General features: G+C 36.6%; 1 protein-coding gene and 1 non-coding gene across 5 annotated transcripts in view; one reads left to right on the forward strand and one right to left on the reverse strand.

The window, feature by feature from the left end:
* LOC111511375 (uncharacterized) overlaps positions 1–16671 on the forward strand; it is a 113885-nt gene that overhangs the window by 61665 nt on the left and 35549 nt on the right. For all 4 annotated transcript variants that reach the window (XM_074174052.1, XM_074174050.1, XM_074174051.1 and 1 more), the window contains exons 2-4: positions 4631–4950; positions 9700–9939; positions 12687–13039. In XM_074174052.1, coding sequence (XP_074030153.1) covers positions 4631–4950; positions 9700–9939; positions 12687–13039 — 913 coding nt within the window. The remainder of the gene's footprint in view (positions 1–4630; positions 4951–9699; positions 9940–12686; positions 13040–16671) is intronic.
* LOC111517420 (uncharacterized) lies at positions 11618–12689 on the reverse strand. Its single transcript, XR_012465193.1, has 2 exons — positions 12240–12689; positions 11618–12012 (listed from the first exon to the last, which is right to left on the reverse strand). It is a non-coding gene; the product is annotated as an uncharacterized protein (transcript).

Genomic DNA, 16671 nt, shown 5'->3' on the forward strand with positions numbered 1-16671 from the left:
CGTTATTTTCATTAAAAATATTTACGCTATTTGTTTTTTTTTTCATCTGGCGGCACTTTATTGTTGAAATCATAAAAAAATATTCTCATGGCTATATCTGTTGATATAGGGTGTTTTTTGTAACTGTTAGCTGTGTGAGTTTTCGAATTTTTGAGTTGTCATAACTTTGTTAATAATGAATATTTTTTCATGAAATTTTGGTCACATCTATTTAGAGGTACTCTGAATCCAGTGGCGTAGTGATTTTTTCAATAAAAAAATCGCTAATAAAAAATCCCGATTTTCTTCTAAGAAAAAATATCGTAGTATGCCCTGAAACTTTAATAAACAATTCAAATTTTGTCCCAAGGTAGACCTTTTAGTATTTGACATTTAAAAAAGAAATTATTAAAATCGGTTTACAACTTCAAATTTTAGGGGGGTGTTTCAATTAAAAATGGGTCACACTGTACATCTGATTTTCAGAAAGATGAGATTTTGGAATGAAAACATTAATATGAGATTAAATACAGGTTTTTGCAATGATATAGTATTCACTAAATCTAGTTGAAAGAGAACATAAACGAATTTTGAAGAGGAAGCTGTGTACCGACAAAAGTAGATTTTACGAAACTGTGAAAATAAAAGGGTAGGCTTATTCCCCCCTTTTCGACTATTATGCCCTCACCCCTCATTATAGAACGGGAAAATGTTTTCGCAGGAGACAATAACAATAGTTAACGACAAATTTATAAAAATTCCAATTCATATGACTAAGAACCTGGCTGAAAAATTTCCCATCCGACATCATTTTCAGTTTTATCTAACCGTGACTTCATTTTCATGCGAGGTCCGAATTTGGCCATAAATTCCGATCCGACTCCTCTCCAATTTCCTCGATTTTTTCCGAAGGACATGATCTAAATTGAAAACGACCTGTACGAGATTTAAAATAAATAGGCTATATAGATGCAGCGTAGTGCTGCGGATCTAATAAAGATTTAACTCGGTCCGGACCCTATCGGCATATCTCGTACGATGCAAGGGTACGGAGCGCACAAAAAAAAGAAGATGCAGAAGACTGCCTACGCAGACTGAGAGGTCCCCGAGGCATGGAGAAATGTAATTGGGTTTTGTTGGACCATCTCTCTATCTACTTGGAGGGCCGGGTGATGAGATGAGATATACTGTTTGAATACCAATGGAATTTTATTTTTTCTCATAAGGAAAGACGGAAGGTGGGTTAGGAGGAAAGGTTTCGCTTACAGGGTTTTTAGTTCCGTAATTCAGGTTGAAAAATACTTTCTAAAAACGGAGTTTCTCGTCAACTAAAGTAATTATTATTGTGTAGGTACACTCTGTAAACTGTAACCGATTACGTTGCAACAATGACAACGAAAATATAATTCACTCTCGCCAGAACTTCAATATTTTTCGACGCACGCTGGTGTTGGAGAAACGAACCAAATTTTCAGATTCATATCCAACAGAGTGAAACTCCACCAAAGTTTCAGTGGAGTGAAATTCTCAATGTTTTTTCAACACATGGTTGTCAACTTTTGGAGTGAAAATACGGAAGAGTGTTAATATTACTATAATTATATTAAGGTTAGGTCTAAAGTAAGTGGGTCTATTCGACCCTCCATCGCAACCCGCAAGGGTTTATTGTGGCCCAAACCTATTCACACTCAGCCAAATAAACCCAGCTTCTTAACGAAGCCGATTAGTTTGTATGGTGAGTAGTCTTTCAGGTCAGATGGTCCTAATCAAATTGAATCAATAGAATTAAATATGATTGTGAATAAATATTAAAATAAGGTTTCTTTTTTTGTGCAATTATCTGGGACACACGGTACGATGCTTCAGTTGCAGCCTTATTTTTGTTGACTGTTCTTGAAAATATTGATTGTTGTCCAATTAACTGCTTTTTTAACTGTTTCAGTTTCTCCTTTCTGGCGGCAGAATGTAGTGGGAATGATTTTTCAAAATTAGAATGTACAGTTTTATGATGTCTCTCAATATTTCCTTTTTTAGCAACGGGGACCGAAGTATTCATAACAAACACACATTTTTATCTTTAACTTTTGTAAAAAAGTATTGTTCTTCCCATTCCAAATGAAAGTGGTATGTCTTTACCTTCTTATAACTGCTTGCCATAATATTAATTTTGTTGTTCTCTACTAACCCAACCGCTGGACGTTGGTTACGCGTTCAGTTTTAAACTAAGCGCAATGTCGCCGCGCCGTGCGTATTTATCCCGTTCAAAGCAATCCAGATCGTTCTCGAACACTAACGCGCTGGTCCGGCTGGTCGGTTCTAGCCGATTCTAGCTTGATGGCGTCAGCGGCAGATCGCTCACCGCAACGTTGCTGCTGTTTATGTTTAATATTATGACAATTAGATTTTTTTGTGGAATTTTCGGAAGCTTCTCTGATTTTTGCAGTTTGTATTTTTTAAATTAAAATCGTTGTGAGAGCTACCAGAATTGCCTTCGCGAGCTACCGGTAGCTCGCGATCGACAGGTTGGCGACCACTGATCTATGTTATGCTTATGAAGTTTCAGAATCCATTGACTCGTTCGAAGAGGAATCCCCAGTCACACTTAAATCTCTTATTATTTGGTCGAAAACAGTATCAATCTCCACATTTTCTCTTCTTCCTTGATCACATGGGCTACACACAGCATTAGCCCAATCTTCCTTCCGTATCCGTTCCATTGCGAGTTCTAATAAACGTTGGACATCAGAGATTTTATATGTCACGTTTTCACGAGCTACGTAACCCTTAGATTGAGCCCAGATTAATTCTGTCGGGTTTAACTCTCGATGTTAAGGAGGAAGTCTCAAAATGGTGATGCCTTCAGCACGAGCTCTTGTATCCACCACATGCTGGCGATATCTGTCACGATGCTGTTTAATGACACTCATAAGCTCGGCCTTAACCATGTCCTCGGAAAATGAAACTCCTTTTCTAACCTTCCCTTTTTCTAACCAACTCTGCATGTCTGCTTTTCTGGTGGTCATAGTTGGCAACTGTTCTACTAATCGGCTGTGATAAGAAGCGTTATCCATTACTACTACTGAATTTGGCTCGACTCGTGAAAGAAGGGATTCAAACCATCCTTCAAAGCGTTGGGCGTACATGTCTTCGTGATAATCCCCCGTTTTTTGGATAAAAAATTAGTGCACTATCGCCTAAAAAGCCACTCTCGCTACCTCTATGAGCGATAATTAGTCGTTGCCCTTTACCCGTTGGTCCGCGTAACCCTGTTGATGAACCGTCAAATGCTTGACGATAACTAGTTACAGTAGTATCTTGCCAGATCTTAGATACTGTGTGACCAGCATTCACCCACGTTTCGTCCAGATAATACATCTTTTTGTGAGCAGAACGCATTTCTCTAATAGAGCGAAGATATCTCCGTCGCCTTGAGACTATATCTTCTCTTTCTATTAAGACAGATTTACGGGATCGTTTGGCATAAATAAATTTTAAATCTTCTTTTATTATTTTCCTTAACTTCACTTTGCTCATTTTTGGAATTAGATCATTATCCATTACCTTTGTCCTAATGGATTCGAGGGTTGGCGCTTTATTCTCAAAAAAGAAATAATGAATGGTATAACGTACAAAATTTTTCTGGTACTCGCCCAATTCAATTTTTTTTCTACCACTCTACAGACAATCTGTTTTTCTTCTAACGACATAAACTTCCGCTTTCTTTGTACATTACTTGCACCTGCTACGGCATCCATCTTAATACTATAACAATAATAAAATTCAATCATATTATTCAGCTATTTGTCAGTTATTTACTTACCTTAAAAACTATTTTAAAGTTGATGTATTTTGAAATACACTTTATTGTGAGATTTTCACTAGAACAGATTAACAAATTCGCAACACGTGTTTCGCTGCACAGTAGCTTTTTCAAGCGTGTCCACTAAGAAACTTAATTCTACATACATTCTGATGTATATGTACTTTTTGAAATAATACTATTTACCTATAAACTAATAATATTCTAGGAACTAATTAATGACAGTTATACCTAAGTTTAACGAACATTCATACCTTAGTTCAATGACTAGATCAACTAATTATCTCACAATAAAGTGTGAATGTGATGAAAATCTAAGATAATGTATTTTGAAAAACAAGTATCGGCCAACTCTATCTTATATTTTGAAGTTAATAAATATAACAGTCTATTTGATAAATATAATAAAATATATATAATAAATACAAATCAAAGTCACCTTCACAAGAAACAGAACACACTACGCCTATGCAGATAAGGACGCTTGATAATGAAGAAATCGAATGACTAGTTATGGCATTTTAAGGACGCAAAAATAATAGACCTGCGAAGTGTTGATCAGTTTACCGATGTTTCAAAGTATTTAACAAATTGGTTCACCTATTCGCTCGTACATCCTATCGATATGCAGAAGCTATCTTGTTACGGGGGGCAAATCGCACTTAGTTTTCATTGTTTTTTTGTTCAGTTGAAATGTATGTAGATATATGTATAGATACAGTACTCTCTTATACAATTTATAACTCCAAACCCAGTGACGGGTTGTGTTATTATTATAAATGGCTTTGTACTTCTGTTCTTGAGTCTAAACACGTTCTCCTTCGATTCCAGATCTCGCCACTACGACAATCTCCAACAAGCCGACAGTCAAAAGCAACCCTTAAAAGATACCACCAACACTACCACCCCGCCCAAAGTGAAAGTGGAAGACAACAATAATCAGGAACCTGAATCAACTCAACAGGATAACGAAACCAACAATAGCAACCAGCAGCAACAGCAGCAAGGTAGCCGCTCTTTGCAGTGTTTGGAAACTTTGGCGCAAAAGGCTGGTATTCATGATATAACTCCTGACGATTGCAAGTACGATGTTGCCAATACTTTACTGAATTTGGATAGAGGACACGAGTTTATCAAACAGAGCGTGGACGGTGAGTCTGAATACAAGTATACTCAAATGGGTTGTTGATAAATATAGTCTTTCATTAACTGTTTCATGTCTTCAAATTTAAATAAAACAAAGTGTATGTGAGATATCATCGAAAGTTTGTGTTTTTTTCAAAAACCTATGGATGCCATTATTATATGTGGAATATAACGGAATATAACATCGTTAAAATGTCCGTCACGGCTTCTCTGAGTGGGGTGCATCTGAAATGTCCAATTTTCCATGACTATGGCGCATAAAACAATATGTTCAGCTCAATGGTTTCAAATCTACCGAATATACTGCTTCTTCCGGTGTTCCACAAGGGTCAAATCTGGGACCGTTGCTCTTCAATATCTTTATTAATGATATTGCAGATGTTATAGATGTGTATGCAAACTATACTGTAGAATGTGTTATCGAAATAACTTGTCGCTAAACCCGGATAAATTTATGGTCATGTCGTTTGAAAACGAACATCTTGATCTTTGATTATTCAATAGAAAACGTTTCGTTGGTGAGACCAGAAACATTTACTAATCTTAGCGTTACATTTGACACTGCACTATCATTTAATAGGCATATCGATAATGTTGTAACCTCCTCTTGTCGTTTGTACGGATTAATTGCACGTAACAGTAGTGATTTCAAATAAACTTCGACCTTAAAAACTTCATTCAATGCTTTCATAAGATCAAAGTTAGAATACGTGTCAGTTGTGTGGAGCCCCTTTTATCAATTTCACATTGATAGAATAGAAGCAATTCAACGAAGAGTTTTAAAACTGCTAAGCCTAAAAACCGATGGCATTTATCCTCCAATAGGAACAACCCACTCTGAATTGCTACAAAAGCATAACTTTTTCGGTCTCGAAAAAAGGCGTGAATGTCACTTATAATAAATATAAAATGTGTAGTCTTTATAGTCACTTGTTTGTATTGTCTCATGTGGATTGATATCGTCCCAAATTTGACTATTCTGTTTGTTGACGTGCCCATTCATTCAGAAATGAGCCTCATTGCTGAAGATAAGTTTTCGATGAAAATTATAGTCAGTTGTCAACTGCTCCAGAGCAAACACACGTCGTTGTCTATGGTCGTTTACCTTCAGTTCCTGAGTCAGTTGAATTTTGTACGGATCGCGACGCGAAATCGACTGCCTCCTGATTCTCCTGCACACTCTCACAGACAGCGAGGATGTTTCCAGCAGATTTATCCACCACATTGCGAATAGCCCTCTCGATAGGACGATTGTGGCGACCGTAAAAATGGCAAAAGCGCGCGGTGCGTTGCCCTAACAGGACATCTATTGTGATAAAACAATTTTATTATTTGAACGTGTTGTTGAATGCTATATCTGTCCATGGTGACAACTAATTTGACAGATGTAGCTTCAACAAGATGGTCGTTATCAATTGTCTAAGTACGGAAGTGCATGTCGGAAGAAACTATAGGTATAATATGTATACCTGAAACCAGTAATGTATGTACTTCCAATATGTACTACGAATACAAAAATCCTAAAAATTACACTTGTACATCAGCAAACGCGCCAAATATCTGTTGTTTACTAATTCTGAATCCCCACTTCAATTCCGCAAAATGTTCAGCCGATGAAATATACGATGTAAGCATCGCTTTGAACCAGGTGGTTCCAGCGCTCGATCACTCCGCCGGTAGGGATAAATTTATAAAATGGTGGTCCCAAAGTGGAACCACTGAGCCACAAAGGGTTAAAGCAAAATGTTGCACAAGGAAATGTAGATTTTAGCTTAAAGGCCGTGGAAAGATTATGCGATGAATTTTTTAGTACCTTTTCTGGAAAAGACGATGCGAGCATGCTCAAAGTTTTGTACAGTTTTTCATGGAAAAGGAACCAACATTAGATTCATGGCATGATAATCAACTTGCAAGAAGATAGTGACACTCTGAACCAGATTACATCAGTTCAGACCTTAGCGAAGATTCATCTTTCGAAGATTAAGATAAAATATATTTTTATTTAAATTTTTGCGTTTTTTGCCTTTTATAATTCTTTGTTTTTTATTGTTTTATTTGTAATTGTAATTTATTTGTAAAATAAAAGCAACCTTCTAATTCAAAGCAAGTTTTATTCATTTATTCCAAACATTTCTCCGATTAATGGCATAACCATTATAACATAGCTCAAAAGAATACTAATTCCATAATTAAACAAGTTATCTTTATAGCCCTCATTTCCTGTCTTGACCAAAATTATTTTGAATTCAATAATGAGATGGACTAATAGTGGGTACTTTGTACGTTGGTTTCACAGTTTATTGACTGTACATCTACACTAAGCAGAGACAACTTTAATCGCAAATATGTGCGTCTTGCACCATAGCGGACAAACTCACCGAAAATATATCATCAATTGTTAATCCCTCAAATTTTTTTTCCAATAATGACATATCAGAAAGTTTCTCCCTCTATGAAACAAATCTCGAGGAAATAATAGCAGTTATCACAAATATCAAAAACAAGAATAGCAAAGGTATAGACGATATTTCTGTTAAAATTTTTGAAAATCTACCTTATTCAACCTTAGTGGTTTTATCACAACTCATAAATCAGTCTTTTGAATCTGGCGAGTTCCCATCGTTTCTGAAGACATCTCTGATAATCCCTTTGTATAAGGGTGGACCCAATGATGACCCTTCCAACTTCCAGCCTTTAGCACTTATTCCTACCCTTGCTAAACTCATAGAAAAACTAGTGAAAAGCAGAATTTTATGTTTTTGCAATGATAATAACATCCTTACTTCTCGTCAATTTGGATTCCAAGCAAATAAGGGTGCTAGTGATGCTATGTTCTCTCTGTTAGAAACGATATACTCCGAATATAACGCTAAAGAAGCAGTCGCTGCTATTTTCTGTGATCTATCGAAAGCTTTCGACTGTGTCAACCATGAGATCCTTCTCAATAAGTTGCAATAGTATGGCTTCAGAGGCAACACTCTCCACTGGTTTCATTCGTACTTATCAGGTCGCAAACAGGTAGTTAAAACAACCGAGTGTTCCTCTGCTCAAACTATCAGATGTGGTGTACCACAAGGATCGATCCTTGGCCCAATTTTGTTTCTTATCTACATAAATGTCTTAGCTTTTATAGATATAACTGCCACAATTGCTCTCTTTGTGGTGACACCACTTTATTATGGCACAACAAGGACATTCCTACCCTTCAAGATGCCATCTCAGCTGACATCAACAAAATCAAAGAAAGGTGCGACTGCAATAAGTTATCATTTAATATCAATAAAACTAGCATACTTACTTTCCACTGCAACTTACCTGAGATCTGCCTTGGTGACAAAATCTTAGACAGGGTACATAATTATAAATTTCTAAGGTTGAATATTGATGATAAACTGAAATTTAAAAATCACACAATAAACTTAAGTAAGAAGCTTGCCTCAGGTTGCTATGCACTAAGAGTGATTTCTAGAGAACTAGGCTACTCCCATTCAAGAACAGCTTATTTCGCTCTAATAGATCCCCATATTAAATATGGAATTGCCTTCTGGGAGTCTGTTCTGGAGATTTATTTCAAATGATTTTTGTGCTCCAAAAAAGGGCTGTCCGATATGTGCAAAGCAGCTCCCAGGGATCCATGCAAGCCTCTTTTCATAGATCACGGTATTTTAACAGTAGCTGCCCTGTTTATCTTGGAATCAATTTGCTTGATAAAAAAAAATATTCTTGTGCATCTCCCTCTTCCTCATATAATACTCGTAGCCACAATAGTATCATAGATCTGCCTATTCCTGCGAGCTCTCTTGTTAGGGATTCAATTATATTCAGCGGGATCAAACTGTTTAACCACTTACCAGCCCGAATTGAAGAAATTATAGTGCTTAACAAATTCAAAAAAGCAGTTAAAATGCTACTTGTTGATAGGGCCTATTATTCAGTTCAGGAGTATCCTAACGATTCACTTGAATCTTAACTTTTATTTTTATGTCTTGTTATTTCCAGCTGAATATCTCAGTGTATTTCACATTTTTAGCTTATGTTTATTGTATTTTGTTTGAATTGTGTATGTTTTTTTATGTAGATTTTTGTATCTTACATATTATTTATGCCTTTGTCTACAAGATGTAGTTCTTCAGACAATAAAGTATATTTGATTGATTGATTGTTCCTCCGAACTACTCGAAAAGTAGTCTCCTTTCGTTGTGATGCGCTCTATAGAGTAAGATTTTATTCATCTGGGTAATGGGCTTCTTTAAAAGTTCTCTAAATTGTTGTCCCCACTTTCAGTAACTTTTTGTTCAAGAACACTGTTTATTTCGAAACTTTTTTCGTCTATCTTTCAATTCTAAATATGAAATCAAAACACTTGAAAAAGTACTTAGACGAACGTAGACTTTTCAGACAGCAGATAATTTATAAAAACCTAAAACTATCAAAGGAGGAATGTTTACCTGTTCAATGATGATTATTGAAATATCTACATATAAATATAATGTAAATAAACACGTATCCACCCTCAATACATGAAAAATACTTCTTGGTTGCTTTAATGAACTTTTTTATGTGGACTTTCTTATTAAAGCTGGTCGCCCAAAGAATTGTCTACCGAAACAATTTCACCAAACCTCCATTAAATCAATCAAATATTTGTTAGAGTTGTAGTTTCACAAAAAACAATTTCGTTTCAAGCAACTAATAACCCAAAATAATTAAAACCCTTATTGCACGGCTGCGAGTGAAACAAGATTTTCTTTTAGCTTCAGGACAAATTACAATTACTATGAGCGATATCAATAAACAAATGGATGCAAACGCTCAAGCCCAGGCTCAAGCGCAGGCTCAAGCACAAGCGCAGGCTCAAGCCCAAGCAGTTCAACAACAACAGCAGCAGATGCAGCAAGTAGCTCTTCAACAACAACAGGAACAGCAGCAACAGCAGCAAGCTTTGGTGCCTTCGCAAAGTCCGCATTTACAACAAGTCACTGTTGGAGCTTCAGGTATAAATCTTTAATACAGTGATTAACCCTTTGACTCACGAGTTTTGGTTTCAAGAGATAAAAATTATTTTCTGGTAATATATTGTCAAAATATGATATTTGTAAAAACTTCAAACATTTGTTTAGAATTCACACCCCTGGTAGTACGAAAAAAAAAAATGTCTACAATTGTAGACACCAGTAGTCAATGGTACCTATTATATTTATTTGAAAAAGCAAAGAACATTCGTTGTGTAAAATCAAATATAAAAAAGATTGTTCATTCTAAATCAATTATTGTGGAAGTTCTCAAAACAGTTGCGATTTTTCTGAAGGCACAAATGTACCTTACATTTAGTGCAAATCCATCGTGACTTGCCCTTGCACCCAACATTTTTACAACGTCCAGGTGTGCTCTGGCATATGATTCACATTGTCCATTTGTACATCTGCTAGAGGCCTCACTTCGGTTCTTTTTCGACTTGGCTGGACTGGGGCATCATCTTTTGATGGCCTTCCAACCTTCTTTCGTGAAATTTCATTTCCCTGTTTGATGAGGACCTCTCCTAAAATCCATTCTGAAGTGTAATAAATCTAGAGTTTTATTTGCTGGCCGTTCAAGCAGCTGAGAATCTTTTCTGTACTCTGTTCATGAATTTATGAGTGATATATCTACAGCATGAAATATCATCCTCAGTGTCCATTTCTTGGACTTTATTTTTGTTGTATATAATGATATGAGTGCGTCAGCTTTGTCGACGCCACCCATAGAGGTATTGTATTCCTTTACTATTTGCGGACGGTTCACGTCAATACGAGACTTTGTATTTTTATTCCAGCGTTTCACATTATCCTGGTCTCCTATTCCAACATAGTTTGACGCCAATGCCACTGGTTTATTATCCAGCCAATTGACCAAAACAACTCCTCCGTTTGAAATAACTTCTTCAGAAAATCCTCTCTGTTTTTTACAAAAATCTTTGTCGTTTGTGAGGTGAGGCTTGAAAAATCTGTTCAGTCTGACAGTACCCGTCACGAAAATTGACTTCTGGTTCAAAACTTCGATCAAATTGTAAGACGTGAAATAGTTATCACAAAATAATTTATGCTTTCGTGGTGCTAAAATATCTGACAGTTGTAATACTATCGCAGCACTTTGCCCAAATTTTTTTGATAACTGTGGATTGATTTCCGTTGTATTTCCTTGATATATAATGAAATTGTACGTTAGACCACTCGCACCACATAGTAGAAATAATTTGAAGCCCCAAGGATGTGGCTTATTTTTTATATACTGTTTTATATTTGAGTGGCCTTTGAAAGGGACCATCTGCTCGTCTACGCAACATTTGTTTCGACATCTAGCTCTTTGCATCTTTTGAGTACTGAGTCGAAGATTGGTCTCACTTTCCACAGCTTATCATTTTGATTTTGGTCATCCAAATTGTTGACGCAATGCAGATTGGTTCTAAGTTTATAAAATCTATTTATAGACATTGTCTCGTGGAATATCTGAACTTTCAATGATTTATTCCAGTACATACTCAGTCGTGGTAACTTCAAACAGCCAGTGATTATGTGCAATCCAAAGAAAGCTTTCAACTCTTTTATATTGGTGGGTGTAAAATGCATGTCGTTGTTTTGAAATGCATAAATATTGGTACATTCTACCATTTTCTCGAATAAGTTTTCTGAGGAATATTTCATAAAGTATTCTATTGGAGAAATTTCATTTTCTAGTGATATATTTTGCACTGATTGATCATTCAAAAACATACTTCTTGTTTGGAACTTGACGCCTTGCATCCATTCTATTTCAAACTTCTGGGATGTAGATATATTTCGGGCACTCGTCATTGGTTGTTCATTATCTATCTTTCTTTCTTCAATGGAGTCCTGCTCTTCGTTTGGTTGTTCGAAATTTTCCTCAGTGTCCTCCTCTATGTCATTTGGCGAGGGATCTCCAATTTGTCTTGATATCATAATATCTTCATCACTATCCTCACTATCAAGGCCTTCTATGTCAGAAAGGCCTTTCTCTAGTTCTTCTAGAAGTTCTCTCTCAGTTAGAATTCTCTTTCTGTCCATGATTTCCTGAAATGACCAAAATTTTCAGTGGAACAGATAGTTAGTTCCTTGTAAACAAATGTCTACAATTGTAGACACGATATTTTAGGGGCCTATTATAATTCCTAAGAGAAATATTTCACAAAAATATGCATGAGAACTTCAAGACAATTCATTTATAATCAAAAGAAAAGCAAAACATTGACTGGATTATCAGTAACTTCCGATATAATTGAAGAATTACGAGAACTTACCTGGATAGAATGTTTAACGAAGTTGTCACAATGCACGCTGCTGGATATGTTTCTATATGTGTATGGCAGATATCACTGCTAACTGGCTAACACATGTGCAACAAATGTATTTAGGGTTGTATAAATGCGAAACGAAGCGAATTGTGGGTATCACGGAAACTGGAAAGTTAGTGTCTACAATTGTAGACACCGTGAGTCAAAGGGTTAAAAGTATACACTACTTATATTGCGACTAGATGAGGCAATGTGAAATACTTTCGAGCTTCTTTCAGAAAGTATGACCCAAGAAAAATTTAGTTGAACTTGACTTTCAAATGTTATTCAGTGCTGTCACAATTACTTGGCACTTCATCATTGCATGTTCAGTTATTCTTAAAAATGCCTCTTGGATCAATATCACATGTATGTGTTGGGAAATTTCTAAAATAATGTAAGTTGTTATTCCAGGCGGTCAATGTGTGTCAACATCGATGGGTCCTCCTCAGCATACCGTTTCCATGCACCAACAAGTTGCCCAACAAGGTCAAGTCATCCAGACCCAGGGAGGTCAAGTTCTGACAGCTGCTCAAACCGGCAGCACGACCATAACAACAATGTCACCTCTACAGCAAAGCCAGGCCGCCCATCAACAGCAAATCGGCACTGACTGGGGCCACGGTAGAGCTGTCCAGGTTATACAGCAACCCATCCAGAATCCAACATATCTCCAGCAGTTATATAATACTCAAGGACAATTACTGATGCCGGGAAATATCAGCAACATAGCCCTTCATCCTGGTATCAATCCATCGCAAATACAGGTGAGTTTATATTATGGTACCGTGTGATCAACGTGTTATGTAAAATTTCCTATACACGATGAAACATTTTTCCAGTACTCTTTATTATTTTGTTGACCCAATTGCTGATCTGATTCTGTATTCCCAAAGTTGATTCAGAAGAAAGTCAATCTATTTCTTTCTATCCATCAGTTCTTCATGTCTCAGACCAGTTCTGATGATACTCATGACTTTATCGATTCCCTGGGTGCTTTATAGTTCTCTGTTGATCCACATATTTTGTTGAGGCCTCAAATTGTTGATGTTTGCAAATTACAAGATTTGATGGATGCATGATGACCAAGCCTACCTAGGTACCATAGTTTTTGAGGAATATACTCTTGACGTTGATCTGTTAGACTCAGGACTTGTAAGAGTGAATTACTCTAAATATTTCATAACAAAAACCCCATTTCTTTTCTCTTTGAATAATGACAAAATATTAGGTTGTTTTGAAAGTTTTGCCCATTTTTATGAGTCTACTTTAAACTGCAATATATCGGTGAATACTTATTCAATTCAATCGAAATAAGCGCCATTTGAATCAGTGCACTTTTGCCAACGTAACACAAGTCGATACCTTCTATCAGCATACAAATTGAGTTCCTACTCGGGATTTGATGATATCGTCGAAGGCAGATTTTGTCCTGATTGGCGAAGGTTCTACCGGTGAGAATGTTATCGAAGGGCTTAAGAAGATGGTGGACGGTTGGCGAGGGGTTTGAGGGGCATAGTGGGTGAAGCAGAACTTCGACGCTTAATTCGTTCAATTTCCGGATGGTGGAGCAGAATCAGACCTCTTCTGTTGACCAGTGGCGGCGGCTGCTAAAGCAATTTTTGGTACTTTTCGTTGTTTTCCGCACAACAGGACTCTGCTGTGATGGTTTGTCCCAGTTGCACACACTTGTTGTGAATCACACCAGCCGCTAACCAACATACAATAACCATGATCTTTTTTGGTGGGTTTTTGCCTTTGGGAAGTGCCTGGGTGGCTCATCGGTGTCCAACCAATGTGCTGAACGTCTCCTGTTGTCGTAGGGGATCCGATCCAAAAAAGGATCGTTTTAAACCATCAAAAACCACATGAGACCTGGCGCCTGGTTCTTCTGCCATCCCACGCACCGTTCGTGATGGGTCAGTCTCCACCAGGATTCTCAAATTCTCGTCCTGGATTACTGTAGGACGAACACTTTGGAGCTCATCTTCGAGGCTGAAATCTCCGGAATGAAATTTCGGAAACCATCGTCGATAAGTGAGTTCGTTAGCACTATTATTGCCAAATGCCTGGTTAATGTTTTGGTCTGCTTGTCACCTGGTTCTACCAGGTCACGTAATTCAATATTTTTCTCTCTCCTAATATAATAATAATAATAATAATATAATAATCGCCCATAGATTTTGAGAAATTGACTTTTTCATATAATTTAAAATCTGTACGGTATATGGTAAAATTAATTAAACACTATGTTGAATCACTATCATGATTTTTATTTACAGTAGGTTACTTGAAATAATGATATAGTGTTGTAATGTAGGTTTCACTAGTCAAATGGAATTGTTTTATACTTCCTTTCTCTTTTTTCTTTGAAGTTTGTTGTGTAGCTTTTCCTGCGATGAGTCGCTTCACTGTGAAGTGACCAACAGTAGTCTCTCATCATGTTGATGTTCCGCGGCGCCCTGGTAACGTTTTTCCATCAATTTAATATCTTGGTGAAAGCGTTTACTCACTAATATCTCCCAAATTTTCCGGGAAGTAATTAAGATGACTGTTCAAGAAGTGAACTTTCACAGCCTAGTTTCCTAAAATTATTCAACATGTTAGCTACAATGGTATGATATTCTGGGTCTTCATTTCCTAAAAATTTTGTAACAACTTGTTCGAATGTTACCCATGCTTCTTTCTCACGTATGGTCATTGTGGTTTCAAAGTTTACGTCAAACATCACTTTTCGAATGTCGGGTCCTACAAAGACGCCTTCTTCAAGTTTAAGTTCTGAAAGGTTTGGAAATTTCTGACAGAGATACTTGAAACAAGGTCCATCTTTAGGCATTGCCTTTACAAACTGTTTTATGAGGCCTAACTTTATATGTAGAGATTGTAAGAGAATGTTTCTAGGATCTACAAGGTTTTTGCGGAGAATGTTCTTTTCTCCAGGTTTTGAGTCTCCCTCACAGGCCAGTTCTTTCTGCACCAATGTTGATCCCTTGCTCTACTGTCCCATTCACACAAAAAACATGGAAATTTGGTAAAACCGCATTGCTGACCAAGAAGCATGCATGTTACTTCCAAGTCACCACATATCATCCAACCATGAACCGAAAAGCCAATTTTATTCAACACTATTTCTAGGTTTTCATAGGTCTCTTTCATATGTACAGAATGGCCAACAGTTATAGATGCATAAGTGTTACTATTGTATAATAAAACAGCTTTTAAACAAGTTTTGAAAGAGTCAATAAACAGCCTCCAGTCTTCTTTTTTGTATTCAACACCAAACTCTTTGATCAGACCTGGAATGTCTGAGCAGTACACTAAATCACCTTCTTGTTCAAAAAAGTTCGAAAACTATTGCTCTGTCTTCCTATACACATATATGCTAGTTCCAACTGCCAACAGTTTAGGCTCTATATTTGCTGTAGCACATTGGAACTCTTCATCATCTTGCTCGTCTATATCTGACAGTACATCAAAAAACATTTCAGTTTGAAAAGAATTCAAATCATCTGGAGGTTCTGGGAGCGGCAAATCGTGCCCTACTGGTCGGATGGCGGAAATTAGGTTAGGGTAGCTTATTACCTTCTTGTTTTTCGAGTTATGGCCAGTAATATCAATACTACAAAAGTATCAATCATCCGTGTGGTTTCTAGATTCCCTCCATGCCATAGAAACAGCGAACTTAAAGGCTTTTTTCTCCTTTTTTGACCATTTTCTAAGATCTTCAACATAAATATAACGTACCTTATGAGGAGCCCAAGATTTATCCTGATCACCAAGTTTAATTCCAAAATATGATAAATTATTTTTTTCCACAAAGTCTGTAACGTTTCTTTGATGTTTTTTAATAACAAACTCACCACAAATATAACAAAAACTGTCAGCAGAGTTCTTACAACCACGATTAGACATTTTAATGAGCACATGTACTGGAAACCAGAAAGTAAGGTTAGGTTGACAGTGAACAAAACATCAGCTGTGAACAGAACAATATAATTCCCCTTTTTGTGGACAGTAAATGTGTTTCAGCAGTGCCGCCAACTCTTCTACATCCAGAACAAATTTTATTTTACAATTTTATTTGTAGTATATAAAAGCTGTAAAATTCTGTAATAAATCAAAAAATTCAACATATTGATATGCAAATGTGAAAAAATGGTAGGTGATACAGCTTAATAAGTGTCATATTTGGATTTAGCACCCTAAAAACAGAATAACAAGGTATTTTAAGTAAAAAAGTGTTTTCATCGTTGACCTGTGTAATTAATGTGAAAAAGCTGAAAAGTGTTTGTGAAGTCATGGACAAAAATCATGCCGCTTTAAATAATTGACGTATTTCCCAAAAACGAACTTTTCCATCGGAATTTCTAATGAGAGGAATGATGTGGAAAACCCATGT

Source organism: Leptinotarsa decemlineata, unplaced genomic scaffold, assembly GCF_025532065.1.
Source record: "Leptinotarsa decemlineata unplaced genomic scaffold, Ldec_3_MD MMD2_tig00000505_RagTag_RagTag, whole genome shotgun sequence".
Lineage (NCBI taxonomy): Eukaryota > Metazoa > Arthropoda > Insecta > Coleoptera > Chrysomelidae > Leptinotarsa > Leptinotarsa decemlineata.